At 37.6% G+C, this 26,063-nt stretch overlaps 2 protein-coding genes across 6 annotated transcripts in view; one reads left to right on the forward strand and one right to left on the reverse strand.

Annotated features, from left to right (window-relative positions):
• Positions 1-274, reverse strand: part of ATM (ATM serine/threonine kinase) — an 82,849-nt gene extending 82,575 nt beyond the window's left edge. For all 4 annotated transcript variants that reach the window (XM_026100193.2, XM_064505053.1, XM_026100192.2 and 1 more), the window contains exon 1: positions 1-274. The gene's annotated coding sequence lies outside the window, so the exon portion shown is untranslated.
• Positions 246-25,855, forward strand: LOC112983224 (protein NPAT). Of its 2 annotated transcripts, none has more exons than XM_064505055.1 (18): positions 246-437; positions 3,640-3,758; positions 5,486-5,546; positions 6,778-6,850; positions 7,345-7,385; positions 8,464-8,694; positions 9,218-9,302; positions 10,457-10,589; positions 11,165-11,256; positions 11,334-11,421; positions 13,648-13,744; positions 14,282-14,407; positions 15,197-16,888; positions 18,894-19,009; positions 19,109-19,217; positions 20,287-20,344; positions 22,546-23,701; positions 24,570-25,855. In XM_064505055.1, exons 1-18 carry the CDS (start codon positions 401-403, stop codon positions 24,645-24,647), a joined length of 4,392 nt encoding a protein of 1,463 aa, XP_064361125.1. In that variant the 5' UTR covers positions 246-400; the 3' UTR covers positions 24,648-25,855. The 2 variants fall into 2 exon arrangements, with proteins under 2 accessions (XP_064361125.1, XP_064361126.1); XM_064505056.1 differs by having other exon boundaries at positions 9,221-9,302.
• Positions 25,856-26,063: the final 208 nt, after the last annotated feature.

Consider the following 26,063-nt stretch of genomic DNA (forward strand, 5'->3'; position numbering starts at 1 on the left):
CTGCTGTTTCTCCTCGCTGCCCCGTCACCGGCCGCCGAGCCGCGGCCGCGCTCGCCCCCACCGCAGGAACAGTGAACACGGCCAACGCGGAGCGCGCCGCCCCCCCGGGCCTTCGCGGCGCCGGCTCGCTGCGCAGGGCGGGGCAGGCCCGGCGCGGCCCCCCCACCCGTGAGCGGCCCAACGGCCGGCGGCGGCGGGCGGGGAGCGTCGCGCACGTGCGGGCGGCGGCGGCGGCCCTGGAAGCGGATGCGCGGCGGCGGCGGGTTCCGGCGGAAGGGGCGGGCGGGGCGCTGGCTGGCGGCGTTTCCGCGCCTTGCGCTGGGTGGCGGGGCGGCCTCGGGGGGTCGCGTTCGCCGCGTCGCCTGCCCGCCCGCCCCTCGTCGCCTCCGCGCCGCGGGTCATGCTGCTGCCGTCCGACGTGGCCCGGCTGGTGCTGGGTGAGTGGGGGGGGGGGGAGCGCGGGCGGGCACCGCCGGGCCCGCGGAGGCGGCCGCGCAGGGGGCTCCGCCGGGCGCTGACAGCGCGCTCGGGGCGGCGGGCGAGCGCGTGTCGCCGCGTCCCCCCGGCGGGGCCGTGGCCGGGGCGGGCGGGCGAGGCGCAGCCCCCGGCCCGGCTCCCCCCGCGCCGCGCGGTGCCGCTCGGCCGCCCCGGCCCCGCCGGGATCGCGGCGGCGGCGCGGTGAGCGCCAGCGCCGGAGCCGCCCGCGGCGCAGGTGGCGGCGCCACGTTGTGCTCGCGAGCTTTGTCTCGGCCCGGGCGGCGCTGGGCGAGGGGCTCCCGGCTGCGGCTCCGGGGGAGCCCCGCCGCCTCCGGTGCCCCGTCCTGGGGGCTCCTGCCGAGGGGCGCGGTGTGGGGAGCGTCCCGGTACAGCAGTGCGGGCGGTGCGGCAGCCCAGGCGGGGAGCAGCGAGGGGGCAGCCGGTTTCTCTTCCCCTGTGTCTGCGACCTGCAAGGTCAGACCGAGAGTCGGCTTTGTGCTGGGCTCCGTGTCCGTGGGAGGCATCAAACAGGCATTTTCAGGGCCTCGGCCGCAGGGAGAATGAATCGTCAGAAAGACTTTATGCTTTGCAATATTTGGCTACTTCCAAAGATGAAAACAAGCGCGTGGTAATTAAAAATAAGACCCTGATATTTAATAGGTACAGTGTAAGCAGGTATTGGCCCAGGTCGCTAAGACTTCCCTGCAGTTTTCTGTGTAAGATGCTGTTTTCAGGTGGGCAGATTCTGCTGGTCAAAAACCATTGAGGCTGAGTCTTTTCTTGAGTCTGCTTCTAGCTCTGTTTATTTTTAAATGCTACCCGAAATGTTTGTTGTTGCTGTCTGAGAACCGACGGTAATAAGAGGAACATTGTTTTTGTTATTGCTAAGTAATAGGATTTTTTCAGACTCCATGTACTGTAAAAGAACACTTAAAATTACCCAAGGGACATCTCTTTTTGACCATTAACTACTTGCTGTACTTTTCTATAAAATTTTGGTTAAGTTACAAGTTTGTGAATGAAAAGCTCCTCTCACATGCTGCGTGGAGACTTGTGGACGTGCTCAGTAGAGCATCTTGGCTGTTTCATGTATAGTAAAGATGCTCCCTCCTGTCTTGTGCCTGTTGTGGCATGCTGCATGCATGAGTCCCAGCACACCTCCAAGCCTCTACGATTGTAGAAGAAGGTATTCTTAACAGTCTAATAGCCATTGCACCTCTGCGAGGCATCTGAATTGTGAGCAGATAGACAGGCTTCCTAGTGCAGTTCCTCTTCCATCTTTTTTTATTTCCTCTAGCAAAGTCTTTTTGGTGCTGTGAGCGCTGATGAATATTGATTTAAGAAACAGTAAGATGGGCTTGCCTGTAGAAAAAGGCATAGGCAAACTTATAATTTCTAATTAAAGAGTGAATGAATACTGTAAGTTAGATGTGTCCTTACATGTATTAAGATAGAACAACATATTGAATAATTCGTAGTTCAGTAAGCACGCTTCCTTTTGTGTCCCTTATTTGTTTTTGGTAATGTTAAAGACTGTATATGGTTATGTAATTGTAACGTGTGTGCACAAACAATTTAAGTGTAATCACCCAGAAAATCTTAATACTGGTATTTTTTAGCTTTGGGGTGCCTAATTTTACATGAAATTGGTGAATGTGCCAGATATGCCCACATGCCAGCATTCAGTCATCCTTCACAGTAGGATGTTCAAGAACAAGAAATTGCAACTATTTTTTAGTAGATATCCAGATGAGTTCGTTTGTGAGAACGGCCATACCAGCACAAACCAAAGCCCCATCTAGCATAATACCCTGTCTTTAATACTGGCCAGCAATGGTGGTACAGTGGATAGGAATAAGATGGGCACGTAGGAGTATTTCCCCCAGATATGCCCCCAGTTTCTAGCAATTTGTAGTTTGAGGGTTTTCTAACAAAATGTGTTTGAAAAATTGAAAATGGCAGCCCTCTCTGTTCTGCAGGTGCCAGCTACATTTTCTCTCATATGGGCTAGCTCAGACATCCTAATTAAACTTGCAGTGTTTTTCCCAAACTGTGTTTAGCTTTGAAGCTTATTTGTCTGAGATTTGAACAAGGGCTGGTGAGTCTGAGAACTGATCTACTTTTACTAGCTATACTTAGATCTGATAAAAGATACTATACTTAAAGGCATAATTTTTCTGTGGACTTTCCTGAACCGAGGCAGACTGTTTTGGGGTTCTGTATAAAAATATATCCTGATGGATAGCACTGTATGATTAGGTGTGTATTTTAACTTTTCTTTTAAACCATTGCACATTCAGTTCTGCTACAGGCAAGAAAGGACAGACACCATGTTTTCTTTTATGGCTCTTTGTTCTATAATCTTTTATGCGGATTGATCTAGCTTCACCTTTTAGTGTTCAGACTATCTGAAGATTAAAGCAGGACTTAAAATGTCTTAAAAAGGCATATTTCCTGAGGATTGGAATTTGGGAAAAGTAGACTTTTTCTGTATAGCTCCTGGTAAGATAATTACTGAGTCTTGGGGCGGGTGTATAAAATGTACAAGTGACAGCTAGTACCGATATTAAAAATGCAAACTACAGTAAGTAGAAAAAAAACCTTTTTCTCTAAAGATAATTTTTGTATAATATCATTTTTGGAAGAAATCTAATATACTGTCGTAACAATGCATGTTTTACCTTTTCTGAAATTGGAGAATGTGCAGAGAGTTGTTGTTGCATAGCAATGCATTTTACAAATAAAGTACTATAGAATTCCATTTAATTATAAAGCTAGATGTTTTATAATTAAAACCCACATGTGAGTTTGTTCTTGACTTGAGGCTGACAATTTTTTTCTTGTCTGTACAGTGCTATGTGTAGTAAAGATCAATTAGAAATTGTTTATATAGTCTCACTTTCAATCTCGAATAGTTTATAAATTCAGTGCAATGTCAATAATATTACATGCTCTTTCTGGTTTTAACTGTTAAAGAAATGTAATGCAAGATATTTGTTCTTTCAAAATAACTTTAGTTTCCTTACCTGATGTATGAATACTTACCTAATTGTTTCAATATTATTTCATATAGCTGGTTGTGTTAATGCTTCAATACCTACCAAGCACAGCATGTAGAAATAATGAATAAAATAGCAAAGTTTTCTGTCTGATTTATTGCAGGGTATTTACAACAGGAAAAGCTTTTAGCTACCTGCCGTGAATTTATTTTAGAAAGCTCAGATTTGAAAGAATATGCAGAGCACTGTACGGAGGATGGGTTTATTCCAGCCTGCTTGCTGGTGAGTTTGTATTTGCAACACAGAAAGTCAAATTGTGTTACATCAGTGGAAAAGAAGCCTTTTTTCCCCCAAAAAAACTCTTTAGAGATTTTTCAGAATATATATGAACCGTGTAACAGTTGCTTCTCAAATGGTGCTTAAGATGTTTAGTTTGATAGTCATCTCTATTTCTCAGCATCTTGTGCTGTTAGCAGCTGCTTTCTTACTTGGTTTCCAATATTTAATGTTACTAAGAAATATTTAAGAGTAAAATATGCAAATTGTGTTCAGCATGTTACATTTAGTCTGCTTTATAGTTTTCAGGATTGCTATATGGAAGGGTGTTCCAAGGATTTTATTGATTTCAAGATTGCTCTAGTTGGTTATTGAAGATCACTTCCTTTTCTTAGATACATCAGCCAGTAATGCTGTATTTCATGTAAATATTAATTTAGGTAAGGTGCCTTAGCTTTGAGTGTTTCAAGATTTTGTTGACAACAACTGTGTTTTGGTTCAGCTTCCTCTTTATCTGTATGATCTGCTTTTGTGCCAGATGAAATGTGGAAGTCTGGGTGTGGGTATAAATACAATGTGCAGCTACATATGTAGATAGGCACATATAACTGCAGGGTAACTAGATGCTTTGCGTTTTTAGAACATATGAAATGAGCTTTTTTTATTTGGTATTGAAATTGTAGGTTTTGGATGTTGCTGTGTATCAAGCTTTTGATATTTATATGTGTATTTTCTTCCCATTTTGCATTCCATTCTTCTAATGTACCACTCAATTATATATTCTGGGATTTTGTCCACAATATTCAAAGTTTATATAAATCTTCTGAGATCAGTGGTCTTGAACAGAGCGTGGAACTTTTTATTTCATTTACAAGTGTTTAGTCATCTATCCTTTGGCGGCAGTGGTGGAAGGGAATTGAGAACCAAGCTATGGCCAGGAAGAATTAGAAAAACAATTGTAAAAAACAATTTGGATAAATCCTTTCTGAAGCTTTTAATTCTCTTCCTTTTCTCAAGAGATACATTTTTCCTATTTTTCATAGAAAGGTGATGATATTATAGTGTTAAAAAAAAAAAGAAAGAAAGAAAAGAAAAGAAAAAAAACCCTCTCACTGCAGCTCAAAATACCTGCAATTCAGTAAAGTGCTTTTATCAGTCATATGCTCTAGGTGTTTGTACAAGCAAACAAGACAAAAAGGTACAGTAAATGACAGTGATAATTTGAAAATCTCTTTTTCACATAACACAGAACAAATAAATATGATATGAAAGTTAATAATATTACTTTAGGCAACAGCTCTTTTCAGGTTTGCATCTTAGTGCATTTTATGTTCCAGGATGGTAGATATTTGGCAATCCATCGTAGCTGCTCATAATCTTACTCTTGTGTCTTTATTCCATAAGAAGAAAGACAAGTCAAGCTGAAGTCATGCAGATCTGGCTGCTGTAGCAGTGTAGTGCAATGAGATCACACACTTCAAATTTTATGTTCAGATTGGCATTTTGGTTCATGGATTATTCTCTACCCATTTTGACACAACTCAGCATCAGCAGCTTCAAGTACAGTTCCTTGTATTGAGGGTCACCATGGTGTAGTCTTTAAAGAACTGTGATCATTAAATGTGCCAAAAGTGTGACAAGCCTAAATATAATGTGTCACAGTGGGTGGAGTATAAGTTATCATGGAAGATTCTAAGATCAGTGTGTTTTTGTTTTTGTTTTTGTTTTCCCAGTCACTGTGTGGAAAAAACTTGACAACTATTCTTAATGAGTACGTAGCCATGAAAACAAAAGGTAAGTCTTCAGAGATTTATTTACTTATTTATTTTGCTTGTTTATCTGTCAAAATTGTGAACTTCTTGAGGAGGAGACGTTATCTCTGTCTGTGTCTGTGTTGTATGTATATTTGTATCTCTATCTGTAACCATCTATGTTAGAAGCTGAAGGCCATGTTGTTATGCAGACAATTAACTGCCACTTAGATAAAAATTTTGTGAACAAAGTGAATTGACTATCATAATTTGGAATTGCCAGCATATATATTCACTTCAAATTTGAAAAGAACTTTTACTGTAATATAGCACAAAAATTGAATAAAGTGTGCAGAGAGTATGAGTGTATGATTGTAGAGTCGTACTGTTTATTGTGAGATAAATAACTAGAGAGAATCCTATGGCATGAAATGTTTCTTGTCTTGTTTTTAAAACTAGTTAAAATAAATTCAGAATAAATTAATATTTTGTGTAGATGGCAGAGATAGAATTAGAACTTTTCTGTTTAATTTTTAAAAGCAATTTTTGAGCTTCAGAATTTGACCTAGTCTTAACAATTTTTCATGTGTGTTGTGTAATCAGATTTTATTAAAGCATTTGGTTCCAAGACTTGTAGTTTAAGAAATATTATGTTTGGAATGTTTCTGAATTTTTTTCCTTTTCTTGCTGTGTTTAATAGAAATGGTAACCAAGACACGGACATAGTTTCTTATAGTTTCTACTTGGCATCTTGAAGAACATTATAAATGGGTCTGCATACCTCTTTCAATTTTTTCTTTAATGTTCTGTTCTTCAAAAATACCAAGTTCTTTATAGTCTTTTGGGTGACATCTTAAAATTAGCAATAACTTTTAAAGAGCTGTCCCCTGGATGAAAGCACACAAGTGACTTGGGAATATAAATCCCATTTTCAGAAGGGAGTTTTACAAAGTTAGGTTAAATTTGTGAGTTGCTCAGAAGCCAGTCACATGCAGATTCCAGGGAGAAATATCATCATGAATGTTTTTGTCTCGGTTTCATTTAGGGTCCTGAAAGAAAGAATTCTATCCATGATGACTGTATGTTCATATCAGTTTTTTGTTTTTTGTTTGTTTTTTTTTTAATTAGGAGTTTGGGCTCTCCAGTTAACAGAATATTAAGAAGGCAACTAGACACCTAAAGTTCGATGTTATCTGGATGATCCCCAAATAATTATTTTGGCTGTGTTGTATCTATTTTAATACCTAACTTTTTTTTTTAATGTTTTATTTTAGAAACAACAAATGAAGTTCCAGCAATGATGTCATCTCTGTGGAAAAAATTAGACTATACACTTTCTCAGATCAGGTAATACAGCTTTGAAATCAAGACTGTGAAACTTTTCCTTAGAGTGAGGCTGTATGTTGACCACCTCTTCTTATATTCATGTTGTAATGGTTTTGGTATTTGTTATTTCTGAGAAATAGTGAAAGATGCATGCTCTGAAAGTAAATGGTTGAGTAGACATCTCAAGATTTTTAAACCTGGGCCAAGCAGATGGGAGAGTGTTAGTATGGTTTTGTATGTGGCCTTCCTCTCATAAAACAATGTACTATGGCTTATATAGAAACTGATACCATTGTGGTTATGTGATCAAAATTCTGACAGTAGGCTTCATTTGAAGAATCTGCGGCCATCATTTAAAGCAACAAAAAACATCCAACAACACTCAGTAGATAAAACCATATGAGATAATGCTCAATTGGTGCCAGACTGAATTTTGCCATATGATATTTTTGTAATATGTAGTTGCATGTTTCCATTGAGCTCCTTTTATTTATGTTACCCACTTAATTTTATAGGAGTATGCAGAATTCCACAGGATTTTCTGCTAATCAAAGGGGTAAGTAACTGAATCAGTTGCATGGGCTCGATAGGTTTTATGTTCAAACTGTCCATTGTGGGAACTATGTGGGAATCCTTCAGCAATCAGTAATTTATCCCTTAAGAGCAGATTCTAATATTGTCAAATCTCTACTGCATGACTTCAGCATATTTCTGTTGTCCTCAGGGTGGCCTGCAGATTACTATGATGGTCAAGAAAGGAAAATAAGAAAAGCCTTGCCTTTTGCTAGATAGCATTTTCTCCTCCGCTGAAAAATTTTTAGAGGTTTACACAGTTAAAAGGTTTGAAAACTGCTGCTTCACTGCTGAAGCTGTTGACTAAATTTGTGGTTCATAGAGGAAGTGAAAATAAACCAGTCTAATTATCATGCAGTTTCAAGTCCATAGAGGAGAAAATTAAAAACGTATTATAATTTTAAAGAAATATTTTATACATATGCAGACATACATTTAAACAAAATATGAAAATATAAGTCGTTCCGTCTAGAATCTTGTTTCCTTCATTGCAAAATCTAGCAAATGAACTCCCAAAAGGGAGAAGTTATTTTATTTGCAAATAAATTTTTCTCTTTATAGCACTTCTGCTGCGGAACCTGTATGAAAAAAGAGAATGTGCAGTATAGGTATTGGCCATTCTTAGAGCTGAGACTCAGTGGATCGGTGGCATGGTGGTGTTTAAATTTAGCAGATTTGGTCTGATAAATAACTGCATACTCTTATTGGCTTAACTATTTCAGTTAAGGCCATTTATATACATGATATATAATGAAATGTCATTTTGGTGTGATTTAGTCCCATGAGTATTTAAGCAGTGATACGAGCACCTTAATACTGGGTACAGTGTTTGTATAAGTGATCTGTACTACTTTAATCATATTGGCTCAAACCTGTAATACGGAAGACAAAAGTGGGGGTTGCTGACTTGTTGAGTTTTCATAGATTCAATGTTTAAGCATAAACAAGTTTTAATGGAGCATCCTTAAGTAGTATGATGCCCAAGAACAACTACTTGGAAAATCGGCAAACTTTTTAAGATCCTCTGACATATACTTTCATCTTGTCTTTATTATCTCCAGCGCGTACAAGAAGTGGAATTGTAGAAATGAAAAGACAGAGAATGCTTCAGCAATCAGCTCCTCCAAACTCAGGATTATTGTCTGTAGCCCATCAGTCAGGGCAACAGAGTTCCTCTTCTATTGTATCTACTCAAGTTTTGCATAGGCCAGGAGTAAATCAAAGTATATCACAGACAAGACTGAATACCTTGTTTGTGCACCAGTCACAAACACAGGAAAATAAGATCAACAGTAAGTTGCACTCTTTTATTTATTTATTTATTCCCTTAACCTTTTTATTTCTGTGAAGAATTTATGCATGTAGGTGGAACTTTTCTAAAATTGGGGCTGTCATCTTCCTCAAAAAGAAGTTTCAAAGAAATTCCTGCTTTGTTCCCCTGTCCAGAATGGTTCAGGTTATTAAAATAAAAGGCATGTCCGAAAGATAAGTGGCTCTTGCATGTTTGCTAACGTGAGTTTGTAGTTCACAAATACGTCAATTTGTCATTATTCTATCATGTGTTCTCACCCTTGCCCCAAAAGCTGTTTTAGTACATAGGATATCACCTGGACATTTTAGGATATGTTTAAAAGTAATGCTTCTCGTTTTCATGATAATATCAAATTATTTTTCATGAATTCCCTGCAGCATTTGATTTGAACATACTACATAATCTATAGATTTATATAATGCCTTAAGAATGTCACTGGAAAAGATACTGGCATCATGTGTTTTTTTGTTTTGTTTTGTTTTTTTGTTTTTTTTTAAATAAAGCAGGAGATCTCATACACATTCAGGTTCCAGGGTCACAAGAACGAAAGCTTCACTCAAATTTGCTATCTCCAGGAAGACGAAAAAGGTGAACACTTCTTTCATATGTTTTAGATCTTGCAGTATTTTAGTCTCTAGTGTAAATTTTTTCAGCTGGTAGACTGTTTCAGACCTAAGGTCCACTGACAGTGGTCAGCATCTGATACTTCATGGAGGAAAGTCTAAGAACTTAATGTTAAATTGATAGGAGGCTACTTAAGTTTCCTTATTGCATACAGCGGGTTTCAACATTATTTCTCCTAGTTTTAGAGATAAGCAGAGAGCTTTGAAGCCCATGTTTTAATATTCCTTCCAAAATCAATTATGAAAACTGTCAGAATAAATATAAATGTATGTTCTGTTTTTAACCTACAGCTGTTGGCTTTGGTAAATTTTGACAGCAGAAAGCTTCATATTCATGCTAAAAGTGTGAAAAATTGTGTTCTTATACTAGTATATGTTTTGCCTTTCTTTACTCTTTGATTCCTGTGTCCCTTTGTTTTTAATGAGGAGAGAACCATCTTGTCTAGTTTTTCTCTGTTCCACTTGTTATCTTTATCTCTGAATAAATCCCAATCTTATCAGTGTTTTTGCTTATAAGTTTTCCAGGTCCTTACTCATTTTTACCATTTCCAAATCTCCTCTATTCCTGCATGATTTCTTTTGCATGTAAGTGATTCAGTGCCACTGCAGATTGTCGTGGTGGTTTCAGAAAGGGTCACACCAATCATCTGATTTAAAAAAGTAAAAATAAATTTCCTATTCACTATCTAAGTACTTATGCAGCCTAGCATTTGTTTGCTTTTTTGACAATTGTACCTTGAGAGATTTTTGTTTTCAATGATGATGCCCAAATCCCTTTCCTGAAAGGCGGTTAATTAGAATCTGTACAAACAGTTACTATTTTTTTCCTCCGATATGCATTACTTTGAATTGTGGGCGTGGAATTCAGTTTGCCATTTTGCTCTTTTATCCACTGTCTCTGTATATTTAATTTTAACTTATGTTTATGTAGTCTGACACAGCACATGTATACAAGATAATGAAACAAACATAAGGTTTTATTGTATTTCCAGTATGTAGTTAGTTTTCTGTTGATTAAAATCTTGCTGAGGAGGAGGAAAGATTTGATTTAGTCACCTTTACCTCTGTTGTTTGCTACGTTCTCACAAAATATGTCATAAATTTCTTGAAATGCTTCAGTGAATCTCAGAAGAGGAAAAGCATTGCAACATCTGCACCTCTTTCAACAAGTAGAGGTTCTCAAGACACTGATGAAATAATAGTAGAAAAAGAAAGTGAGCCACTTCAAGAATTCATAGATGGTAACTTCCCGGTAAGTATACACTTACGGAGGGTGGTTAGATTTAAGGAATGAATTCAAATTAAGGAAAGCTAGTCCTCTATATGTTGTTGATCATAAGTATTACAGAAATAAAGTTTAGAAGCTAAATGTATTCTTTTATATTTGAACTGGCTCTGTGTGTCTACTCAGTATGGCATAGCTACAGAGACTTTTTTGATTTTTGACTTTGCTAAGAAGTCTATATTCTATCAGAATACAGTAATTTTTTTAGACAACGAATATCAGAAAACACAATACGCCTTGTGCTTCACAAGAATATGAGTACAGGAGTGTTTTGTGATGCTTTTCATAGAGATATCCTGCAGTCATAGATCAGGTGTCTTGGTGGACAGTAAGGATTCTAGACAGTCAAAGAAGTAAGCAAATTTTTTCAGAAAGAGAATGAGTTTGCACTAGCATCACATGAAATGGTTAAAATATTTTCTGCTACTACAAAGAGTGTTGTCTCTGTTCAATTGATTTTTAACAGTAAGTTGAAAATTCATGTTCCTTTTGTAGCAATGATAAAAATAGATATATGACCACTTTAAAACTGTGCTTTCCAGCAACTGGTTATTGAAAATGCCAGAGAAAAAATCCTGAGCAACAAATCTCTTCAGGAGAAGCTTGCTGAAAACATTAACAAAATCTTGGGCAGGTAATGAGCATCCATATGGAATTTACAGGTTCCTTTTACTTGGTTTATTTCTGAATTCTGAACTAACTGTGTTCCAGTGATGGCAATGTCACACAGGCCCCTAAACAGACAGACAGTGGCCCCACGGAACAGGAGACTTCGATTGATGAAATTCTTGGACTTGGGGTAGGTTTGGATTGCCCTATTTGTATATTTGGTAGCTGGCCATGGGAACATGATCACTTACTGGGACTATGTTGAACCTCTGTCTACTGCCCGATATCTGTGATCATTCTCCTTTCTCTTATCTTCTTCTGATTTGATAGGAAATCTATTCTTTCAGTAATTTTTACAATACAGCTAAGCCTCTCTAATGGCTGGCCTCTGCCCGAGGGGCAGTCCCACCACTTTCCTTGCATAGGTGCGAACTCTTATGTAGTTGTGTGGTGGTGGACTGGTTCAAGAAACTGAACTGTCAGGAAACTTTTATTTTGTTGGAGGTAGTTTTGAGACAGTTTAGCGCTGTGAACTTCTTCCCAATGCCTGTACAGGGACCAGAAGCGTGCAGCAGGGTCAAAAGGCAAGGGACCAGGACCACTCCTGGCAGTGGATAGCTGTTAGGTTGCCCCCAGACCGTGTTCTAAGTACACTGACCCACATTCATCACCTGCCTGCTTTGGATCACTGCGTCTTTGGCACCAGTAATTTCAGAAGCTTCTGGTTTGGGATCTTGATCAATAGACTTAGAAAGTTTTCTGGATAAAAGAAAAAGGAATTTAAAATATCTTGTGGCTTCCTAACATGTTTAGTCTGGTCTGATTTTTCAGATTTGCTGTAAGTTACATTTTGGTCATCCAGTGTAGCAAGAGATACTGCCTTTGGAACCTACATAAAACTTAATATTTTCTTGCTTTTGGAGGATAAATATATTCTACTTCTACAAACTTACGTTTTAATGTTCTACAAACTTACGTTTTAATGTTCTACAAACTTACGTTTTAATGTTCTCCCTCCACTATCTTACAGCCTTTGAGCTGACAATCAGAGGGGCCCTTAATGAGGGAAACGACAGTGTTTTTAATTCTCATGAAAAGGAAAGGAGAGTTCAGGCAGTTCCTAGTTTTCAAAGTAGAGGTGTTTAGTTTTTAAATGCTATCCTTCTGTTTGGTGATTTTCAATAAATATTTGTCAAAATCTACAGCTGAAAAGCTGTATTACATTTTTTCTGAGCAAAACAAAATCAAAGCAACTTCTTAGTTTAGTTAGTTGCTGAGACAAAATAATCAAAAAAGCATACCACATGGACTGTGCTGATTTTAATAATTAGTAACCCAAGTGCTTGTGTCATGTCAAGTGCGAAATCTTGAAAATGTTAATTTATAAAACATCCTATACCTAATTCAGATATATGTAACCCAAGCTCCATACTATTCAAAAATTCTTTAAGTAGCTAATAATTAAGTATGGCTTAGAATAGTTAGGGTTTGGGCTGATATTTTGCAGAGTTTTCACATCAAAAATGCATTGTTAATAGACTGGTCTCCCTTCCCCCTTATCCACTGGAAACCTTGGGCTCATAACACTCTCCAGGCTAGAGGTATCAGGTCAGCTTCTCACCAATCAGGTGTAGAAGTGTATCCAGATATCCCAGGAAAATGCATTTAGTATTTTCTGGATCTTTTTCGTTCACGCTTAAAACCACAGTATCAAGAGTTGTAGAGTGCTTAGAGGATCTCCTGAAGGCTGGGAGAGACTTTGTGCTTGAACACTTCGGTTTGTACTGACTATTCCACTCATTTTCCTCCTGGCTGCTACCAAACAAGTCAGCTTGGGGCTGCAGTGTCCTATGTAGACATGCCTCCTTCCTGCCTTTCACAGAAAAGTAGTTGGAGTAGTTGGAGAAAAGTATATTGTAGAATGTTGAATGGGTAAATGAAATAATAAAACTTCCTTTTGTTTAGCATTGTCTTCCAGAAGTTTATATAGTGAATTATAATTAATTATATGCAAAAACAAGAAGCTGGGGTTAATTTGAGGATTATTTTATCTCACTAGTGTGGGCTTACTTTGTTCACACCATCTGCATATAAGCTCCCAGTGTAGCCTGAGATTTAATCTTTGTTATGTGGAGAATGTTCTAATAATAAGCACGTGCAGGGTGTAATGTCTGACGAAGACTTAAAAAGCAAACAAACAAAAAAAACAACAAAAAACACTTTAATCACTAGTTATTTTTTTAAAGGCTTTAAATTAGTGGGAGAAATATTTCCAGCATTTGTCTTCGTGTTTCACTACTGAGCAGAAGTAATAGAACTAAAAACAATTTGAAAATAAAACAGTTCCTGTTTGGGGGTGGGTTTTTTGTTTGTTTTAATTGGGTAAACAGTTCTGTATGTCTTGTTGTTTTTTCAGGGTGAAATTCATATGTCAGAAGAGGCTATACAGGACATTCTAGAACAGACAGAATCAGATCCAGCTTTTCAGGCACTCTTTGACTTGTTTGATTATGGTAGGTATATTATTCTCGATTGTACCATTATTATACAGCATCATGAATGATGAGGTTTTTCAAATATTTCTTGAAGAAGCAAAGTAATTCAGCAGATTTCTTTTGCAAGAGAAATAGACTATATGGCATCCATGTCCCTCAGTGCAGAATGAGATACTTACATATCCTTATTTGTGGATATGAAGTGGAGCATTTTCACATAGCTGAAATTCAGATTTTGTGCTGACTCGCAGTGATTTTTTTATTGCTGCTATTTTAGACTCTCCTGGTCCAAAGGATGATGATTCCTATTTATTTTTCTATTCTGTTGTAAATTTTTTCTACTTTTCCAGTCAGAGATATCTTCAAATACAAGATAAGGATGTTGCTATGTTATTGCTGGATCTGTAATAAAAATAGAATAATAGTTGTTCTTTGCTCAGTTTAGGATGGCATTTCTTGAATTTGAAATCCAGATGTTTAATTTAAAATGTATTAATTACTTTTCTGTGTAAAATGATGTATTTAAACATTATTGGTGCTTTATTTTGAAAATAGGAAAGAACAAGGTAAACAAAAATTTACCTGCTGGTATTTCTGGTCAGAGCGGAGTAGAAAATACAATCCTGGTGGATGAAAATAACCTGGAAACACTTGAAACTTCTTTAGGAACAGAAGAAACTAGTAAGTATTTTTCCCCCCCTAAAATCTCTTCTAGTATGTTCATTTTTATTATAAGAATACTTCCAGACAATTTGATTCTGTATATCAAAGGCTTCATGTTTTCAGTCTGAAATTTACATTTCATGGACATACAGTTGTGCCTAGTCTGTTTAAAAAGTTTGACTGTTAAATTTAAAAGCAGTCCATCAGGGTACTTGTAAGTTATGCTTGATGAGCTCCGGAATGAAATCAGAATGTCTGCAAAGCCTATTTACTCCTTCCAAACAGATACCCTGCAATTTTCAGTGTGGATCACATGAAATTAATATAAAGATAATATTTTACATCAAACCGTACTAATCTTTTCTCTCTGTTCTGTAACATGTTGGTTAATTAGTACACAAAAAGAGTCTTACTGAGTTGGACAAAATGTATATCTGGTCTGTCCACCCCATTCTTAACAATAGTCAGTAGCAGATATTTAGAGAAAACATATGAGAAATAGAGCAAGAGGTCTTTATCCTGAGATGTTCTTTTGAGCTTCTGGAAATCTGATTTAGTGACTTGAGCCATTTACTTGTTACATATATACTTATTTATGTGCAAACTGAATCACCAGGTCACCTGATCTATCTAGTCTAACCATGTGTTTTCCACTCAGCTTGAAAATAAGGATTAGATGAGTAGTGTTATTCCCATTTAGTTTTGTGTGAAACAGTTTTCCATTAAAGTGATTTGTGACTATAAAAACCCTGTAATAGAATCATCTGTTGTAATAATTATGGAACCAATTTGGTCTCTATTTTACAGGTGATAATTCTAGAGAATCTCTATCCTGTAAGGATTTTCATTTAGGAGAAGCATCGTGTGCCTTGAAGAATAGCATTAATGATGATGATATGGCTAAGAAAAATACAGCTAATGAACAGTTGCATGGAAATTGTAGACCAAAAAAGCAGACTGAAATGCTTAAAACAGTTACCACAGATCAAATTGGAGAGCTTGAAATCACTTTTGACTCTGTGCCTGGTTTGACTGAATCTACCAAAAGACGGAGTTCTGTCAGTGAGTGTAATGAACACTGTGGAGATACTTATAATAAAGAGTCAGCTGCATTAGTGTCTGAAAGTGAAAGAGCTGTGGAAACTGAAAAAGACACACTAAGTCATAATGCTCAAAGTAGTCCTGGTTTGGAATATGTTCATTCTGGTAGTTCACAGATTTCTCTGGTTTCATTGGGAAATGGTACTACAGCCAGTGAAAACAGAACACAGTCTGGAAGTAAATGTCACTTATCGCCAGATACATCACTATCTGAAAAAACTCATATTAAAAGCCCTTCTGATGGGAGCCCTGGCCACAGCGTGTTGCTAAGAAAAAATAATTTGTCGATTTCTAGCCAGTCAGCAGATTCAGAAAAAGAACAGGCCGTCACGAATGATACGGCGACATTACCTGGTATTTTACAGCAGAGTTCTAGCCACCACTCCAGCTGTCAGGACCAGGGTAAGCAGTCAGACTGTGCTGTTAGATCTGCTGTGAAAATTTCAGATCTTGACAAAACAGAGTTGCAGCTTGAAGTTATTGATACTTCTAACAAACCTTATTCAAATGATCAGCATATGCTCAATAAGCCTTGTAAGAAAGATTTTAACCTCCCTTCGGGGCTATCAAACTCAGAGGGAACACAAGTGGAAATGCAAGAACCTTCATCTTCTACAAAAGTAGATGCTGATAATATATTTTTCTCTTCTGGTGATGATGCATGTACAGAAATTTCTGTAGTATCCACTGAAAATAATCTTACTACGTCTGATATATGCCATTCACCTCTCCGAGAAACTGCATCCTCAACAGATGAGTCTGGCACTGAGGCCAAAAGTATTAGTGGTGTATCTTCTAGTAGTCAGCCAATGGATGTTGATTCTTCAAATATAATGTCCCTCAAAATCATCATCAGTGATGATCCATTTATTTCATCAGATACCGAGTTAAATAACGCTGTTTCCAGCATCACAGGAGAAAATTTGCCAACTATAATACTGTCTTCTCCAGCCAAATCCCCAACCAAAACTACAGGCCTGTCCAAATGCCTAACTTCAGAAGATACTGAAAAAAATGTGGATTCAGCATTGGCAGAGCAGGATCTCCTTGTACTTAGACCAAAGGATCCTGTTGTTAGCTCAGTTAACACTCAGAATGAGGATTGCACTGTTTTTTCAGTTGCTGGTGCAACTAATCTTTCCAAGGAAGGGGGATTTATACAGTTGATGCCAGCAACAAGCACAGCTTTTGGCAATTCAAATAACCTCTACATAGCCACCTGTGTGGCAGATCCAGCTACTTTGGGCACAGCTGTAACTCCGTCGAATGTGGTTGTGTTGCCTGGCAGTTCTATGCCACTTGCTGCCCAAGCTCCAGCTGTACAACAGTTACGGACTCCTCCTAGATCCAGCAATACCTTTGCAGCAAGCCAAACTCTCTCTCCAAACTTCCCACAAGGTAATCTAGTTTTGAAAAATCAATGAAAATTTGTTGCATATATATAGCTGTTTTCACTCATTTTTGTAAATGCACTAAAAGTAAAAATGATTTTTTAAACATTGCTCTATCTGCCCCTTGAAACTAGCCAGGAATTACATATTTTGTGAATACATTATTTGTTATTAAGAATGAAATAAAAATTACAAGAGTCCTAGATAGATTATGCTGCTTTGAAAAAAATAGCCTCATAGTTCAGAAGCTCACATTACATGATTTTAGCGGTGATAAATTTATGGATGTTTTGGCTTGCAGTATAGAAGATGACAGTATTTCAGCTAGCTTTGCCTTAAACTGCTAAATAAAGCAGTGGAATGTTCTACATTACTGTGTGCATCTTTATTTATCAATGACAATTCGCATTTTAGGAATGCTGCTTCTAGTGGCCAATATATGACCAATTCTGATCCTATTTTAATGGAAAAATAGATAGTCACAGAGATTTTTTTTTTTAAAAATGTAACTGCCTAAAACAGAAAGATTTTGTTGCCAAGAGAAAAAGCAGGATCACATATGCTAATACTTCATTTCATACATATTTGATTAAATTCTGTTATAACTTTTTTTTCTTTAATAAAATTCTTGTTTACAAGTAAGTTCTTTTGTATTGCGGGTATTCATAATGTAGTCTGGATACCTGGCTGGAGACAGATAGCTTGTCCAAAATTATTTTCTTGTTTTGTTTTGTTTAGTTTCGTTCCAAAAAACTAGTCTGTGCTGTGAAATTTAGCTCTGTAATAAGTATTTTGCTTGTGAGTATGAATTCTTTTTGTGAAAGAGTCACACCAATGAAAACTGTAGTACATCTAGACAAAGATGAAAGTAAAACGTTATTTTCTTTCTATAATAATGCTCTCCTGGTGCCAGCATTTTTATTACCACAGGAATAAAAATTTTAAGTGTGTTTCTGATGTTAAACCTAACCAAAAATATAAACAACTTGCAATCAACAAATTTAGACTTCTTCCCGAAAGTTTAAACTTGTCACAGTTATCCATGAGCTTCTATGTGATCAGAGGTCAGTACAGCATTATGTGCAGAATCTTAAGAGTGCTGGCTTTTTTTATCATTAGGACTTCTTTACGCAACTGTTATCTTCAGCTTTTTATCACAGGAAGAGAAATAGAAATATGTCCATTTTTCTGCTTTTGATATTTTTTCTGCATGTGTTCATGGAGCTACTCCACACAGTTCATCACTTTTCAATTAACATGCAATAATAATTTCCCTATTTTATGATTCCTGTGTGTCTGGTAGCCAGAATCTTTTACAATCTGTTAGGAGAAGGGATTTGATTTAAGTCATTAAGTAAGAAACTTTGGCTTAAATAGTCCAAATTAGTCTCACTGTGCTTTCTTCTTTTTTTTTTCTTTTTTTATCAGTTGATCTCAAGCCTGCTAATGAACTAGAGTCTTTGACTAATGAGCTATAGTCTTACATTTGACACCTTTTACCAGCCAGGAGTATACATTAAATATCTACATATAGACAAAACTAGTCTTTTTCAACTTGTTTTTCAGTCATGTAAGGAAGGTGTTCTGGATGCACCAGAAAATTAAAAAAAAAAAAATTCTCCTATCAACTTTTGGGCATGCTATTGTAGGGAATAGAATGCAAATAATACTTTGCTTACTAAGCACCAAGCTGAGCTATTTAATTAAAGTAATTTTAAAAAAAAGAAAAAAAAACATTAAAACTTCAAGCCTTAACATAGGTGTGTTATACTTTAAGCTTCATTTTTTTTAAGGAGGAAAACAAAGTTTAATTTAAGAATCCATTTAAAACAAAAAATAACACTTGTATTCACCTTGTTTAGTAGTAGTCATCTGTGGTGAGGACCCTACTTTTCTTTAAAAACCAGATCTTTTCTTGCCACAGGTTTTGACCATGCATAACTTCAAGGAATCCTGTCTTCACACTTCTCACTTATTTTCTGTGTATTTTTAATCCTTTGGTATTTTTTTAGGTTCCGCTATTATAATAGCATCTCCAGTGCAACCTGTCTTGCAAGGAATGGTGGGAATGATCCCCCTCTCAGTAGTGGGACAAAATGGAAATACTTTCTCAGCACCTGCTCGCCAGGTAACATGTTACAGATAAATCTTTGTCTTTTCAAAATTAAAGCTGAAGTTTTCCTTAGTCTTTTGGTAAATTGTAAGGGGATATTTTGATTCTTTCAAGGTTCTACATATGCCCGTAGCAAATCCGGTGTGTAACAGAAGTGTTCCTAAACTACCCATCCCTCCCAAATCTCAGAAGATCCCTGGAGCAAGAAACAAGACTAATACAGGTACCTGCCTTGCATCTTTGAGAACAGCAGAAATGACAGTTCTGAAAACATGCCAGTTTTTAGTGAAAACATTTTATAAATGCCATTCTCCTCTGCCAGGTAACAGCTGGGGTGGCTTTGACAGAGGCCTGTACCTGTCATTAGTAACTATATTTGTTCAATTTACAAATAAGAACTGCCCGCATATTAAATAATTTGGAACTCAGAATCAAGCTTGTTGTAGAAATTTAATGTTTCAAGACTCTAATGCAGTTATAAAATTATACTTTTCTTTATATTTTTGATCATTTTTCATCTCATTAGTTCAAAGTGCAGTTTATTGCTGCCATTGAAACCAGACTGCACTGAAATACCAACAGTTCTAAACATTTATTAAGGATGTCTATCTTGGATATTTATCTAATAGTAGTATTGCATATTTATACAAAAATGCACTCTGCTATCTCTTTTCTCTTTACCATTTTGTGTATATATAAATGTGTACATTCATTTCATTGAGAGATTGCTTCTTTAAATAGTACATTTAAACAAGACTGGAATTTAATTCATTTCTCAGTATTGGGACAAGGTAAATAAAAAATAAATGAAAATAAATAAATTTAGTTTGAGTTACAAGGGCAACCTGTGTTTCAGCTTGTTTACCTTTTAAAAAGAGTAGGCCTGTCCATAAAAGTGAAAATAGAATGAAGCTGCAGATTAAGAAACAGGCTAGGATTTTATACTTAGTCTGTACTCTGATTAGGTGATGGGTAACTAAGAGTTGCCTGTAGTTATATCCCTTCTTCTGCTTACAAATTCTTGTACACTTGTAAAATTTGTAAGTCCAATTTAATTCATTTTTTTTCTTGCCAGGCCTATCTGTTATTTTTGATTAGACAGCAAACTGCTTGTTCATACTTAATTGGTTACCTTTGCTAATGTATTAATCTGTAAATCTTAAAATTAGGAAAATGTTGCAGAGTTTCACTGCTGAATTTTTTTTATTGATTCTTTATCATGTGAAATGTTACTGTACTGTGAGTCGATTTACTTGGATTACTGCAGTTTAATGCTTCATCTGTTGTTCCAGGAAAATTGGTAACAAGTGTGGCTGAGCCTTTGAGCCATCCAAATTCTCGTACGCAAAGGTTAGTAATGCCAGTTATTCAAACTTGCTTTCTTTTCCTTGCCATGGATTTCTTTGTGCAGTATGGGGAGGCAGGGGAGGGGGAATGACAGTTTTTTAAACAGTGGCATAAGCAATATGCAATCAGCACTTTTTTTTTCCTCCTTTCTGTCTCCTAAGAGTATTGACGCATAGTGGTGTGTGCTACTGCTGGTGCTGCTGCATATTAGTGACAAACTAAGACTCAAATTCTGTTATTACTGTTCCTTTGTTAATTTAATATGGTTTTGTATTTACTTTCTCCTGTCTCAATTTTCGAATAGAAGTTGTTTGAAAAGAGTCTGAGCTAGCAAAAATTGCCTGTTACATTTACTGGAAAAATTTAAAGAATAAAACCATAAAACCATTTTTCTCCTTTTCTATTCAGACTGGACTAGTAGCTGTGGTGTGGGGTTTTTTTTTTCTTTTTTTTTCCTCTCCTTGCTGTTACTGCACTCTGGCCCAAATCCAGTAGAGTTTGTCAGATTGTGTTCTGCACCACTGTCTCAGCTGTGCATTGCTTTCTCATTTATCAAGTGAAGGGTCAAGGGAAGGATGGCAAGGAGAATCGCATGCTAACTTTATATTGATGAATAAAATTTAATTCCTAATCAGAACAGGTACTAGTCCTCTCTTGGGCAAGTGAGAGAATAAAACAAGGCATCAATAGTAACTCTTATTGCTAATGGACTTACGGAAACAAAAGGACATTGGAAAGAGCAAAAGAGTGAAGGAGGAAATAGAAGTTGAGTTAAAATACTAGTGGTGAAGAGTTCTCTTATGTAAGAAAAAAAGCATACTTCTAATAAAAAAAATCTACCTTTTAAGAACTCAGTTAAAAAGTTGGGAAAGAAAACTGGAAGAAAACAAGAACAAAGTAGTCAACCTCTTATTAAAATATAAAACATATATATTAAAAAATATATATATAACCGAAGTATACACTATACATGCATGTGAAGGCGGTTTTAGGAAAGCCACAGAAACAAGATCTGGGATAATACCCTTTGGAGAATTCAGTTTTCTGTTAATTTTTCCATCTCCAGTCATATATGTTCAGCATAGCAAAGGGAGCAAAATGTTCCATGTAAAGAGAGAGAATTTCGTATTTCTGCCCTTTGCCCTGTGTTTTATCTCAAATTTCACTGAAATAAAACAGTCTACTACCACTCACTTTCTTTGGAGTTACCATCCCAAAGATAACTTGTCTTTTCCTCCTATAAAGCATAATGGCTTATCTGCACTGGAGAATGGGGCTAGTGTAGATGAATATGCAGAATCCTCTCCTGGAAATGCAGTGTATGCCAGGAAGGAGGGCACAGACATAACAGTGGTCTGAGCTGATAGAGCAGAAGCATTTTTCTTTTGACATTGCTAAAGTGCAGTAGTGACTTTTTCACACTGACGTGGCCATTTGACAGATGGAGACCGACCCCTCTAGAGCTCGTGTGTTCTCATCCAAGTGCCCATCAGAAGCTGTACTGGGTCAAACCAAAGTTTGTCTTGTTCTGTATCCTATCACCAACAGTGAGTGCCTAGGTGAGAGTACTAGAACAAGGCAAACACATGATGATATCGCATAGAATATTCTGCCAGCTTTTTAGTTGTTTCAGCTCTGAGGATTTCCAGAGCTAGAAACAGTATCTTTGTATGCAGTATCCCATGATAAGACTTTCCTATCAAGAATGTGCTCAGTTGCATTTTGCACTCAAGTGAATTACCAGCATCCACAGATATCCCAGGGCAAAAAGTTCTGAAGCTTAATTACATGCAGTGTCTGAACCTGTTTGTTTTGAACCTAACACTAGTTTTATTTGATGCCCCTGGTTCTTCTGTTGGAAGATACAGCAAAGAATAGCTACTTCTTCATTTGTTTTCTAGAGCTCTGTTGCATTTCACCTTAGGGGAGAGCCTTTTCCAGGCTAAAGAGCCTTAGTCTACCTGATCGTTCTTTGTACAGACTCTGTTTCATACCTTTCTACCTTCCTTGTTGGTCTTCTCTGAACTTCCTGCAGTTGTTACCCCTTAGTCCCGATCTTTGTATGTTGATTAAATATTTATACTTGCCAAATGGAGAAAGCTTTAAATTGGGTGTTTTGGGTGAGGAAGAACTTACAGCCAGCTGAAATAAACTTGCATAATAAGAATAAATATGTCACTGAAGTATTTTCACCTCATTTTCAGGACTGGAAATTCAGACAAGCTTACCAGTGCAGAGCTAGGAAGGAAAGCAGAGGAGAACTTGCTTGTTGTACCAGTAGAAAGCATGAGCTCAAATTCAAGACAAAGTGAAAGTCACAGGAGAGTGCTTTGCTTTGATAATGTCCTACCCGCTCCAGGAGGAAATACTCAGATTCAGACTACTAAGAGTTTACCCCAAAAAGAAAGGAATGAAAATACTTTATTTGCTGTTGACTCTGCATCCTCTTCTGCTAAAGCACAGGCAACAAAGAGAGAGAAAGATAAAACATTGCCTAGAATTCTGTGTAAGCCAGAAGTTGGTAGCAACAGAAGCGCATCTGTGAAGGAGCCGCAGCCTGAGCGGAAGGTGGTAACTGCAGGGCTTCCATTAGATCCCTTCCACAAGACTACAGCAAATAAAGAGAATGAGTTACGAAGAGATAGTGATGAAAAACAGAAGAACCAGGACACTGCCAAACTCTCGAATGGCCAGCAAAGTGTTAGCTTATGGAATGAAAAGACAGTTGCTTCAGTGCAAGAGCTGAACAAAAAACAAGGGTCATTGTCAAATGGGAACAGCAAATCTTCAGCGTCTGTTTCTTTGTCCTCAAAGGAGTCAAAACGAGAACCAGCTAAAGTTTCCAACCAAGGCCTTTGCTTGGCAAGTCCTTTCACTAAACAATGTGTAGAAATGTTGCAAGACATTCAGTGGCATAGCCCTACTAGTAAAACAGTTGAAAATGGAGAATTACCAGTACCCCGTACACCATCTGGCGTTGGGGACAGGCACACAGATGATACCACGGATAGCGTGAGGACACCGACCTGTCGGCGTTTCAATGAGGATAGCACAACACCTAGAATAATGGTCCCTCCTGCTACTCCAGACTTACCTGCCTGCAGCCCAGCTAGCGAAACAGGTAGTGAGAATAGTGTCAGTATGGCTGCTCACACGCTGATGATACTATCACGGGCTGCCATTGCAAGGACTAGCACTGCAACTCCACTGAAGGATAATACTCAGCAGTTCAGATCCTTAAGGAGCACAGTAAAGAAAAGGAAGCTAGAGGACTTGAATGAAGGTGAGAGAAATTCTCGCTCTGCAAACAGAAAAGATCTTCAAAGCTCTCCAACGCCATCAAAGAAGAAGAAAATAAAGGCAAGTACAGGCATTTACTTTTTAATTGTTAAATATATAATAGACTGAAAATTATTTATAGTGGGATGGTAGTCCCACTGTCATCCACTTTTTTCTAGTCCAAATCCCTGACATCCTCTCTCTCTCTCTCTCTCTCTCTCTCTCTCTGTGTGTGTGTGTGTGTGTGTGTTCATAAGTTTTAGTAACTTTACCTCTCAAGCCCATTCTGAATTAAGAGTCTTAAGGTTTGTGTACAGTGCTAAGATACACAAGTAACTCCCATTGGCTATCTGGATGTATCTCTGAAAATCAAAAGGATTCTCTTAAAACATGATTGAGGTTCTAAAAGTCAATCTGTTCTCATATTCCCTCCCTTCACCACCAGGGCTGGAAATCTACATTTTGTATATTGCCAGTCTCTGTAGTCTATAAAACCTTGCATTTAACCTGAGGATTTGATTTAATGGCAGATAGCAAAGGTATAGGTGAGACATTAAACGGTTGGGTATGTAAATAATCAAAAACGAGACACATTTTAACTCTAACTCACCATACTTAGTTATACATACTCCTGAAATGTTAAAAATGAAAAATGCTCATCTATTTATAGTGTACATGTTACAAAAGCTGAGAGAGATGGTACGTCTGAAGTCTGGGTGGGCTAATGCTACACTTGAGAACTTTGATTACTCCTGTCCCATAATCATGCAGTTTCATGGGGGATATGCATAAGTACGTACACATTTCAGTGTCCAGTTTCTGAGTGAGCTTCCTGCAGTTATTTCTACAGCAGGGATGGGCAAGGATGAAGAAAAAGAGAATGTTTACAGACTGCTTCAGTATCCTCAAGTTCTTGGTATTTAATGCAACTGCTCTTCTTCTCCAACAGAAAAAGAAGCTACCAAATTCTTTTCCGGCAGGAATGGATGTGGACAAGTTCTTGTTATCCCTGCATTACGATGAATAAAAACACTTGAACTGTGACTGTATAAAGCCAGGTGTTCTTATGCTGAGGTTTTGCATGGGAAACTAATTCTAAAGGGTGAGTTGCACTTTCAGTGCACTGAAGATTCACTTTATAGCAAAATCATGCTGTTTCTCAAGCAGGTTGCTAAGTCTGTAAATATCATTGAGTTGGTATATGTTTATTTTTGAAAAAGCACTTGCATAATTATAGAGCCATTTAATTTGCAAAATTGTAAATTTGTATAAATGTAATGTAAGAGAAGTTGTAAGTTTCCTGTTACACACCATGTTGTCTGTGTTTTGCTGCATTCTCTACTTAGCCCTCTGAACTGCTTTGTCAATTTGTGAAAAGGTTGTGAATTTGAAGGCTGCGTTTGTAATTCACTGTTGTAAGACATGGACAGCTAACTTCTGCCACTTTCCATTGTCTTGTTGAATCCTAAAGAAACTTCAGATGCAACTGACTTGTACTAACATTATCTTCTCTTATAACTGTAAAATCCATGTTTTAAGGCTTTGAGTGAATTATTAAACTTGCTTAAATCTAAGGCAAAAAATGTTCTTCTAATGAAACCTTCTCCAGCCAGTCATTTAGACAAGAATTTAAAGCCTAATCTGTTTCTAGGATCTTACACAGTACTTACTACAGAGGATATCTTTTGAATGCAAAAGTTATTCATACTGAAGGTCCATCATTTTTAAATATTTCTTGTCTGGCTATCATACAGTTTAAAGTGAAAGTGTTCTATTACAAGAGTAAATTCCTTCAGCCATCTTCCGTACTGTTGAGAAAGCATTTGTTAATGTTACTTATGCTTTTAGGCAGACACAGTAAAATTTGCATCTAATCTTTTGGTTTAACATAGAACTTGGTCACGGCTACTCTACAACCTCCCTTCAAAACATACAGGAAGAGCTCATGCTACATTTTAGTACTAATTAGATGAAAACTAACATGCACAATCCTTGCTCTAATACTGCAGCATTTTCTCCACTGGTATTTCCTCCTTTGTTCTCAAATTGTTGAGGTCTTCAACAATGCAAGTTTTCTTTTAAGAGATCTATACAGCAACAGGGCAATGTTTCAAGATAGTATACAAGGATTCCTAAGGAACCAATATTATGCAGTAGATGTTTATATTAAACCCATCCAGTAACTTAATACTGCATAGCATTTACAGCTTGAATAAATATTTTTGTTTTAATGAAGTTGTGTGTGTCTTACCTGACTGATTAAAATAATAAGTAAGCAGCTTTGTGGATATTGTATAGAAAAGTCATGTTGCTATAAATCAGTCATTTTTGAAGACAAAGTTCATTATTAATACTTGGACCTAACAGCAGTAGCTAGCAGAAGCTGCTGAGGCACAGGCAGCAGTGAAAGCCAATCTTGCAGAGAGGCAAAAATCAAAGTCTG

The sequence above is a fragment of the Dromaius novaehollandiae genome, chromosome 1 (assembly GCF_036370855.1).
Source record: "Dromaius novaehollandiae isolate bDroNov1 chromosome 1, bDroNov1.hap1, whole genome shotgun sequence".
Classification (NCBI taxonomy): Eukaryota; Metazoa; Chordata; class Aves; order Casuariiformes; family Dromaiidae; genus Dromaius; species Dromaius novaehollandiae.

Coding starts and splice junctions, on each gene's coding strand:
- LOC112983224 (XM_064505055.1), top strand. CDS start 401: ATGCTGCTGCCGTCCGACGTGGCCCGGCTGGTGCTGG. Junction 10,590..11,164: donor TCATAGATGGTAACTTCCCG/GTAAGTATACAC, acceptor TGTGCTTTCCAG/CAACTGGTTATTGAAAATGC. Junction 13,745..14,281: donor CTTTGACTTGTTTGATTATG/GTAGGTATATTA, acceptor TTTTGAAAATAG/GAAAGAACAAGGTAAACAAA.